This window comes from Triturus cristatus, chromosome 3_1 (assembly GCF_964204655.1).
Source record: "Triturus cristatus chromosome 3_1, aTriCri1.1, whole genome shotgun sequence".
NCBI lineage: Eukaryota > Metazoa > Chordata > Amphibia > Caudata > Salamandridae > Triturus > Triturus cristatus.
The window spans coordinates 47323286-47333567 of NC_140583.1; the positions used below are offsets into that span (position 1 = coordinate 47323286).

At 47.9% G+C, this 10282-nt stretch overlaps 1 protein-coding gene across 4 annotated transcripts in view; it reads right to left on the reverse strand.

The window, feature by feature from the left end:
• The window catches only part of LOC146859669 (embryonic protein UVS.2-like), a 133077-nt gene extending 123919 nt beyond the window's left edge, over nucleotides 1–9158 (reverse strand). For 2 of the 4 annotated variants that reach the window (XM_085643425.1, XM_085643423.1), the window contains exon 1: nucleotides 9015–9158. In XM_085643425.1, coding sequence (XP_085499551.1) covers nucleotides 9015–9083 — 69 coding nt within the window. In that variant the 5' untranslated portion in view covers nucleotides 9084–9158. Of the gene's footprint in view, nucleotides 1–8994 lie in introns of all 4 variants that reach the window. The other 2 variants (XM_085643424.1, XM_085643422.1) reach the window with 1 other exon arrangement.
• Nucleotides 9159–10282: the final 1124 nt, after the last annotated feature.

Sequence of the window (10282 nt, forward strand, 5' to 3'; positions counted from 1 at the left end):
ATGTTCCGGGTGGCTTCAAGGTTTCAGCAAGAAGGAGCCGCGACGCAGTCTGCAGGGCTCGTGGTGGTTTCAAGCAAGAGTTCTTCTCCGTAGGGTCGGCCGCGATTCGATCAGCAGGGCTCTCGACTCCGGGATACAACTGCCGGTCTGTTGCGGGGTCGCCCCAGATATAGGCCTGGGGTCCTTTGATGTCCGGACCCTTGCGCCCGGGGGGCGGAGAGGCCGGGTTGGGAGCGGGCAGACGCCCAGCAGGGGAGGCGCCCGGCCCAGGAGAGATGGAGGCCGATCGCACCTCGGTGTGTGGGGACGGTTGGGGGTCCCATCGATACCGCCCTCCGCCAGGGGTGAGGAAGTGTTCACGTGATACCCCCTGGCCAGTTCCTGGTGCCTCAATGTCTGGGCCTTGCTGGGGCCGAGGCCGGGTTGAGCGGGGTCATGTGGGCTGGTGTGCAGGGTCACGTGGCAGGTAACAAAATGGTGGAGCCCCGAGGTGTAGGTGACCTCATGCGGCTCGAACGGGTGGCCCGTGGAGGCCAGGGCGGGGAACGGGCCCAATCCCAGGGAAGTCAGGACCACGCCACGAGGCCGGGTCCAACACATGGTATGAGGTTTTAGAAAATAATCCAGTTTATCAATGTCACTTAAGAATTTTTGTACGTAATTCAGCCATGGTATCCTCGAATGTCCGTCTAATTTTAAAACATCTGCCAGTATGGCTCTGTTGAGTTTGGGTTCTTCTTTTGTCCATACCCTATGCCAAAGCAATACCGGTTCCAGCTTGATAAGGTTGGATATAAAGGGGAGTCCCAATTCCGAGTGACAAATATAATTAGAGGAACTCCTAGGGACAGCGAGGATACATTTTAGAAAAGAATTTTCAAGAATCTGGAGCTGAGAAGTATCAGCGAAAAGCCCCAGATCCCACTACCATACATTGCGGCAGAAACGCATTTGGCTTTATAGATCTTAATTAATTCAATAGGTGGTCTGGTGCCTAATTTCCTCGTGAAGGATCTAAGGGCGGCAATAGCACGGTTCATTACCAATCTTTTAGCTGATATAGCCTCGCCCCAAGCATCCTTCGCGGTAAATAAAATGCCCAAGTAGGAGAATTGCTTCGTACAAGATAGCTGCTGGCCCTCAATAAATATGGTCTTTTTAATTTTTGCACTTCTACCACAGCGCATGATGAAAGTTTTTGATATATTGACTCGTAAGCCCAGATCTTTCATGAATAGGGCAAAGTTCTCCACCATGCGTTGTAGACCCACTTGAGTGCGGGACGTTAGTGCGGCGTCGTCCGCATACATTAATAGCGGTATTGGACGACCGGCTACATATGGGGGGTCAAAACTTGTGTTGCACAGGGCTTTCTCCAATCCATTAATGTATAAATTAAAAAGGAGTGGTGCCAGGACACAGCCCTGCCTAACACCGCACCTGATAGGGATTTTGCCCGTGCATTCTCCCTTTCGTCCAAAACGAACCCGAGCGGATGCGTCACTGTAAAAACATTTAAGAAAATAAATAATATTTTCTTCGACCCCAATTTGATCCAGGAGTGTCCATAGTTTAGAATGAACCACACAGTCGAAAGCGGCTGAGAGGTCAACAAAAGCCACAAACAAATTCTCCCTCTTAGCCCTGATATACTTCCCGGTCAACATTAATAAGTTAAGGCCCTGTTCCACGGTTCCCAGACCGGGACGAAATCAGTATTGTAGGTCGGATAAAATAGAGTTATTCTCAACCCATAAAAGTAGACGGTCCAGGATGACATGTCCAGCTATTTTGGTATAGGAGTCTAAAAGGGAAATGGGTCTAAAACAACCCTGGTCAAGTCTATCCCCCTTTTTATAAATTGGGACTATTATCGACTCCACCCAAGTGGGCAGTAAGTCCGTCCTACAGCTGGCGTTAAGCACCTGAACCAAAAGCGGGGCCCACAGAGACGGAAGAGTCTTAAACACGTCAATAGGTACGCCATCAGGGCCGGGGGCCTTCCCACCCTTACTCATTAGTATAGCCTTTTCAACCTCTTTTAAGCAAAACTGCATATTGCCCAGGAGAGGGTAATCCAAAGGTTTGCAAAGAGGACAAAACAGGCCGTCACCCTCGTACACGTTGGAGAAGTGATCAATCCATTTGTCCTCTGGGATAGCTATCTCGATAGAGGGGCGGACCTCTTCTGTAAGAAAGGGGTTTCTAATAATTTTCCAAAACCGTGCACAGTCATTAGTGACCGAAGCCTGGTGGAGCGCTTCCCAGGATTCTTTCCTTAACTCATCTTTTCTCTTTTTTAATGCTAGTTTATAGACTTTCCTAGCTCTACGAATATCTTCTGTGCTCCTAGGGGGGATAGCTAGCGTTTTCTTTAAGTGTGAATATGCTCTAGTGCAACTAGAGTTAAACCAACCATCCCTCGGTGTGAAATTGCATTTGCATTTCCTCGTTAGGGAAGATTTAATTTCGTCACAGATTGTCGAAAAGGAAGCAAGGATATTATCTGGTATAGCATCTTCTGTGAGACAAGTCAGGAACTCCGGGACACATTTGTTTAATACGGAAGTTAATACTTTAGATTGGTCAACCTTACCCCATTTGAGTGTGTAACCATTGGTACGACCAATGGTCAAGTTTTCCCACAATATATCCCTGTCACTACTATTAGAAACAGATCCCTTGGGAATGGAGATGGTTAGGCATAATGGGAAATGGTCGCTTAGCGCCATATCGGATACGTTAAAGTTAACAATCCTTTCCGCATGACGAATTGTAGTTAGTGCAAAGTCTATGGTCAAAGAGCAACCACGGCCGTTAAAAGTTGGTGGAAGGGGGAAGGGGTTTGTGCAAATGTCATTTAAGAAGCCCAAATCAAATTGACCCAGAAATTCATTATAGTGTTCTCCTAAGTGAGAGTGATTAAAGTGTAAGGAACTCACACCATCTTCTCGCCCTATGATACATCTTTTATCGGTTACCATATTACACAGAGTACAATTAAAATCTCCCAGGAGAAAGATCATCAAATTGTGTCCAAAAGATTTTTCTTGAAGGGACACTAAGTTGGCCAGTTTATTGAGTATAGTAGGGGCCTCCTCCAGGGGAAAATTATTATAAAAATTGATCAAAGCGATCGGGGTAGTTGAGGTGAAAACCAATATCAGAAGTTGAAAGTAAGGATCTTTGACTGGCTCCAGAACCTTTAATAAAAGCAATTTGTTGGATACATAGGTTGTCAAACCTCCGTTAGCTCTGCCGTGTGCAGAGTTCACTACTGGAGTGTGGAACGTTATGAACCCGTTGATGTGAACTGGGTCCCCTATCCATGCTTCTTGGAAACATAAAAGTTCTTGCTGGTAAATGAAATTTTGCCATAATGGATTACCAATTTTGGATTTGATTCCAGCAATATTCCAAGAGCAGATATTACATGTTAAAATATCAGTCGAGGGGCAAATGATAGGAGCCAGGGAAGTATCTATCCTCAATGGTAATGAACCACTCACTCTTGGGTCTTCAATACACTCGGCCAACATTGCATCCCCTCCCAGAAATCCATCAATTCCAGAACACAGACTGGCCATGCTGGGTTCACCATTGGTAATAACCGGTGGATCAGGAGGCAACACGATGGTCATTACAGGTAGCCGGGGGCTAAATGGGGCATTAATTTGCTGTCAATCATTATTGTCCAATCCACTAAGGGTGTCAAATCGATTGGAAATTGGGATTGCAAATCTCCCTCCCTCTAATTGGCCCTGGGTAGGGGGTAAAGGACAAAAACCTCGCAATCTTTCCTGGCGGGGGGACGGATAAAAATAGGCAAGTGGTACAATATTTACATGGTCTGTGAGAAGTTGGCCTGAAAAACAACTCTCTAGAATATCATTAACCAGAAGAGGTGACCGGAAAGAAAGTATCACGCAGTCCCCTCTCAATGATTTGGGGGATGAACCAATCCATGCAACTCTTCTGGCCATCTTAAAATTGGAGAACAAAGCACCGTTTGACCCAAATTTGACTGATAAGAAATATAAAGATTTATTTCTCAGGGTTGACCAATGTTCGCGTACGTTAGGAAGAAGGGGAGGGACATTAGCTAACACCACAGTGTATGGTAAGGCCTCCGGAGGCAGGTTTATAATAGGTAACCTAGGTGTAGAAATGGCCTCCCTAACATCAGCAACTGCCCCCATGACGGATGGAAGTTTGTTTGGAGGAATTAAAGAAGGCCCTGGTATCCCTAACCCCATCATGTCGGGATTTTCCAGTCTGGCGGATGACTGCTGTACAGGAATTTCGACCAATTGAGGTAGTGTATTAGGGTTACCTTTCGCCATGGACAACAGATTGTGTGGTACAGGGTCGTTTGCCCGTATAAGATGTGGTTCCACCTTAATTAAACCTTCCATATGGGTGACCCTGGCTTCAATTTTTGATAATTTCACCATAATGGGTTCCACAAGGGTCGTTAGTAATTTCTCCATTTTCCCCCAGAAACCCTCCCCCGTTAACGGGTCACTTATAATGGTAGTAGGGGGAGTAACTAAGGTATTATTAGTGACCTTTTTCCCTTTTTCAATAGGTTTATTGGTAGTGATACGTGGTTTGTGAGGTCCCTTTCCCTTTGTGTTTGTCGAGAGTGTCCCCTCCTTAGTGCAATGATTTTGTTTCCTCTTCGCCTTTTGACCTCTAGTTGTCATACGTAGTGGGTCATTGTTGGTGATCTGTTCGGATCCAGAAATTACAATTGGGCTTACAGATGATGCTACTCCCACCTCAACTATGGGGTTCTCATGTGAAGAATGTTCAGAAAGTTGATCACTAGGGAAGATAACAGGGGACAAAGATAACCTAGATTCCGCAGGTATATGATCTAATTGTGCCAGCGGAAGGGAAATTGAATTGTCCCCGGGTATTTGCGAAGAACGAACTTCAGGAAGTCCAATAAAGGACGGAACTATTAGCGACTCCTGTAAATTAGAGTTAAAAATTGATTCATTGTTGGCGGAAAGGGGGGGAAGCGTGCCCGCTGGGAGAGAGAGACGCCTCTCAGTACTTTTCAATGGCTGATGAAACCCCCCCAATGGTCTTTTGCAACATCCGATCGATGGCAGTCAAGCTGGGAAGGGGGGTGTTAACAGGGTTTACAGGTTGCGGGACATTGTGTACAAGAACAGACCTATGCTTGCCCATTATTAATAACAACAATGCGATTATTGACACAAGTAATCAAACAATAACGCCAGAGATAGGACAAGGCCAAAAGTCACTTACTACAAGGATTGATAGCAAATATTGCAAAAAGTCCAGCCCAGTGGTGTGGCCCTGCCACGGCCTGCCCCGGACGGCCACAGACGGCCCACCCTTTGCCCTGGCTTAGCCCGCGCGCGATCCCGCGACGCGGGGTGTAGAGCCTCCGGGCGCTGGAGAGGTGACGCTGCTTCCGGGGTATGGGAACCGGGGAGCCTGGGTGTTGTAGTCCTCTCTCGCCCTCCCTCCACACTGCGGCCACGAAGTTGTCAAGTGTGGCGGCGGGAGGGAGGGGGGACACAGCAGGAGGAGCAACGGTGGCGGGGCACAGAAATGAGCACAATTGTAGATGCAAAATCCAGCAGGGACAGTTTAGGTAGCCTGGGTTACACAAAATTGCATGTCCCAGAATGCACCAAAAAAAAAAAAAAAACACATGGACATGAAAATACGGGTAGGTGAAAGAGTTTAACCAGGCTTGAGAGTGAGGGGGGGAAATCAGATCTCAGGGGTTTCCTTACTTTCCAAGTTCCTCGGAGAGCTGGTACTCGTCTGTGAAGCGTGTACAAGTAGCTGTGGACGTCATGCCGACTCCTCCGGGTTGGTGATGCCGCCTGGGGCGAGGCAGGGTGTGAGCAGTACCAGGTGCGGAGCTAAGCAGGAAACGGCGCGGGAGAGCGGGCTCCCTCTCCTCTCTCAGCAGCACCCCTGCACCGCGGCTGCTTCCTGTTGCTGCTTTCACTCCCCCTCAGCCTGCTTTGCGATTCCCGGCACGATGTTTCTTCTGGCGTTATCTCGTAATGTGCCCCACACCAAAGCCTGTCCCTTCTGTTGTGTGCAGCGTGCTGTGGACTGTACGAGGTACGATGAGAACAAGAACTCTCTCCTGCCAGGTTTGCATGCTCTCCGATGGATATTCTACCGTGAAACATACCTGGGAGGCATCACATGCGCACAGGGCTTTGTAAGACTGTCACTGGTATACTCTCCTGCATAGATGCGCTGTCTGTGAAGAACACCTTAGAGGCATTACATGTGCACAGGGCTGTATAATATGGCCACTCATATACTCTCCTGTACAGGTGCCCCCACAGTGGAGCACACCTGAGAGGCACTACTTGTACAACGGGCTATGTGATGCTGTCACTTATATACTCTACTGTACAGGTGTGCTCTCTGTGAAACACACCCTCGAGGCATCACATGTGCACAGGACTGTATAATACTGTCACTGATATACTCTGCTGCTCAGGTGCAGTTACAGTGAAGCACACCTGAGCTATGTTACATGCAGTGTTGCCAGCCTCGGATCGGAGGTGGCGGGCGGAGGGAATGGATACAAAAAATAATTTACCTTCAGTTCGCCGCCACATGCCTCTCCTCTGTCCTCTTCATCTGCACTGGCAGCACAGGAAGCAGACTCCCCCAGCCAATCACAACACTGCATGACCAGAGTCATGATTGGTCTGAGCGACCTGTTTGGCTGCCCAGGCACTGTCTGGGAGCCTCGGCATGTTTTCCACCAGGCTGTGCAACATAGCCATTTGGAGAACATGGTAAGTGCGCATGAATGTTTGGCCGGCCAAAGAGGACCAGCCAAACATTCATGCGCACTTAGGAAGTGCAAACTACTCCTTACTGTGCTCAGCCCCGCCCTGCCCTGGCTCTAGTCCTGCAGAAAAAAAAATTATAATAACGTTGTGCTATTATCATTATATTTGTATACTTGCTCTGCTCCAATAGCAGTGGGGCGACGCTCAGTTACATGCGCACAGGGCTATGAGATACTGCCACTCATATACTCTCCTGTACAGGTGGAACCTGGACCTATATATTATGGTTACTGTGGTACTTGGCTCTTCAGATGCATCCACAGTCAGGTGAGGTACATCAGAGAGGCTTTATGTGCACATAGATCTATCTAACACTATTACTGCAGCTCTCACCTGCACAGGTGCACTTACAGTGATGCACACCTGAGAATCTACACCTGCACAAAACCATAAATAACACTAATACTGCAGCTCTCACCTGCACAAGTGTACTTACAGTGATGCAACCCTGACAGTGGCGGCTTGCATAGGGTGTGCTGTGGGGCAGTGGGGCGTACTAATTACTTTCCTCAGTTCCATCGTATGTCCAAGTTGGCTACCCTCCACCCTACCCCTCCCTCGCCCCTCCTGACCGCCCCACAGCATGCCCTATACAAGCCACCACTGACACCTGAGAGTCTACAACTGCACAGAACCATATATAGCACTGTTACTGCAGCTCTCACCTGCACAGGTGTACTTACAGTGATGCAGACCTTAAGAGTCTACAGCTGCACAGAACCATATATAATACTGTTACTGTAGCTCTCCCCCACACCTGCACACAGCTATATCTATGATTGATAAAGGGGTTTCGCCTGCACGAGTGTACCTACAGCGATGAACACTTGAGAATCTGCAACTGCACAGAACCATGTATAACACTGTTATTGCAGCTCAGCCTGCACTGGTGTACTTACACTGATGCACACCTGAGCGTCTACAACTGCACAGAACCATATATAACACTCTTACTACAGCTCTCATCTGCACAGGTGTAAACACCTGAGAGACTACAACTGCACAGAACCATATATAGCACTATTACTGCATCTGTCACCTGCACAAATGTACTTACAGTGATGCACACCTGAGAGTCTACACCTGCACAGAACCATACCTAACACTGTTACTACAGCTCCCCTCTGCACAGGTGTACACACCTGAGAGTCTACAACTGCACAGAACCATATATAATACTGTTACTGCAGCTCACACCTGCACACAGCTATATCTATGATTGTTAAAGGGGTCTCGCCTGCACGGGTGTACTTACAACGATGAACACTTGAGGATCTGCAACTGCACAGAACCATATATAGCACTGTTACTGCATCTCTCACCTGCACAGGGGTACTTACAGTGATGCTCACCTGAGAGTCTACAACTGCACAGAACCATGTATAACACTGTTACTGCGGCTCTCACCTGCACAGGTGTACTTACAGTGAGGCACACCTGAGCGTCTACAACTGCACAGAACCATATATAACACTCTTACTACAGCTCCCATCTGCACAGGTGTAAACACCTGAGAGACTACAACTGCACAGAACCATATATAGCACTATTACTGCATCTGTCACCTGCACAAATGTGCTTAGAGTGATGCACACCTGAGAGTCTACACCTGCACAGAACCATATCTAACACTGTTACTACAGCTCCCCTCTGCACAGGTGTACGCACCTGAGAGTCTACAACTGCACAGAACCATATATAATACTGTTACTGCAGCTCTACCCCACACCTGCACACAGCTATATCTATGATTGTTAAAGGGGTTTTGCCTGCACGGGTGTACTTACAACGATGAACACTTGAGAATCTGCAACTGCACAGAACCATATATAGCACTGTTACTGCATCTCTCACCTACACAGGGGTACTTACAGTGATGCTCACCTGAGAGTCTACAACTGCACAGAACCATGTATAACACTGTTACTGCGGCTCTCACCTGAACCGGTGTACTTACAGCGATGCACACCTGAGAGTCTACAGCTGCACAGAACCATATATAGCACTGTTACTGCGGCGCTCACCTGCACAGGTGTACACACTTGAGAGACTACAACTCCACAGAACCATATATTTAAGACAGTTACTGCAGCTCTCACTTGTGTCTGGACTCAGCTCTACATACCATTGTTAAAGGGGTCTCACCTGTACAGGTAAGCTCCAGCAGGTGCTCACCAGGCACACTGCGACCAGGGCCCATCCTCTGCTGTCCATCCTCGGGTTTCTGGAGCAGTGCTCAGGTTACCAGAGGTCAATGTTTCTTCCTTCTGGGAGATGCTTTGTTGACCCCAGACCAGTCCTTAATATACCCAGAAGAAGCTGAGCATCCGCCAATCAGCTCTCAGTCCCAAGGATGACACCTCTTTCTGCACAGGTCACAAGGTGTGTCTGTCCTGGAGAGGGTGCCCTGGGATCGACTCTGTGCCATAACCAAGGTAATAATAAGCAGCTTTTAAGTGTGGTAAATTTGGTTTGTGACAGACCGTGCGTCGTGTATTCTTTCAGTAAGAGGGTGAATTTGTGATTGGACACAGACGCACCTCCAAGGGTTTGGCTCCTCAAACAACAACTAAAGTCCTCGAGACACCGAAAGATTCGGCTTGGAGAAGCTCACAGGAGACACAAAAAGTGCATCCAATGAGCTGGACTTGCGTCTGAAGAGAAGATTTATTTTTTCAAGCTCTGTAGATGGGTCAGAGTTAAACAGTTGTAAATTGAAGGCAGGGTGGGAAGATGAAAGGAAGAGTGTAGGAACGAAAGGCAGAGTTGGTGGACAAAAGGCAGAGTTTTTGGATGAGAGGCAGAGTAGTGGGAGGGGAGGAAAGGAGGAGTTGGAGGATGATAGGGAGGGTGGGAGGATGAAAGGAAGAGTGTAGGAACGAAAGGCAGAGTTGGTGGACAAAAGGCAGAGTTTTTGGATGAGAGGCAGAGTAGTGGGAGGAAAGGAGGAGTTGGAGGATGATAGGGAGGGTGGGAGGATAAAAGGGAGAGTGTAGTAACGAAAGGGAGAGTAGTGGGATGAAAGGCAGAGTAGTGGGATGAAAGGCAGGAGATGAAAGGTATGGTGGGAGGATGAAAGGCAGAGTGGAAGGTTGAAACGAAGGGTGGAAATATGAAAGGCAGGTTTGGAGGATGAAAAGCTGGATGGAAGGGTCGATGAAAAACATAGTAGAGGCTGAACGAAAGGAAGGGTGGCATGAGGAAAAGAAGGGTGGAAGGCTACATGGACATACAAAAGGTACAAGGCTGTGGACAGATGGAAGGAAGGCTCGAAGAAAGAGTGAAATGGTGAAAGGAAGGGTGTAAGGATGGTTTCACCAGTGACATACAACCTTGCACCCTCACGAAGGCAATATGGTGCCCCCTCCTGAATTACATACCTCAATCTCAGCTCAACATCTCCCTAATAAAAC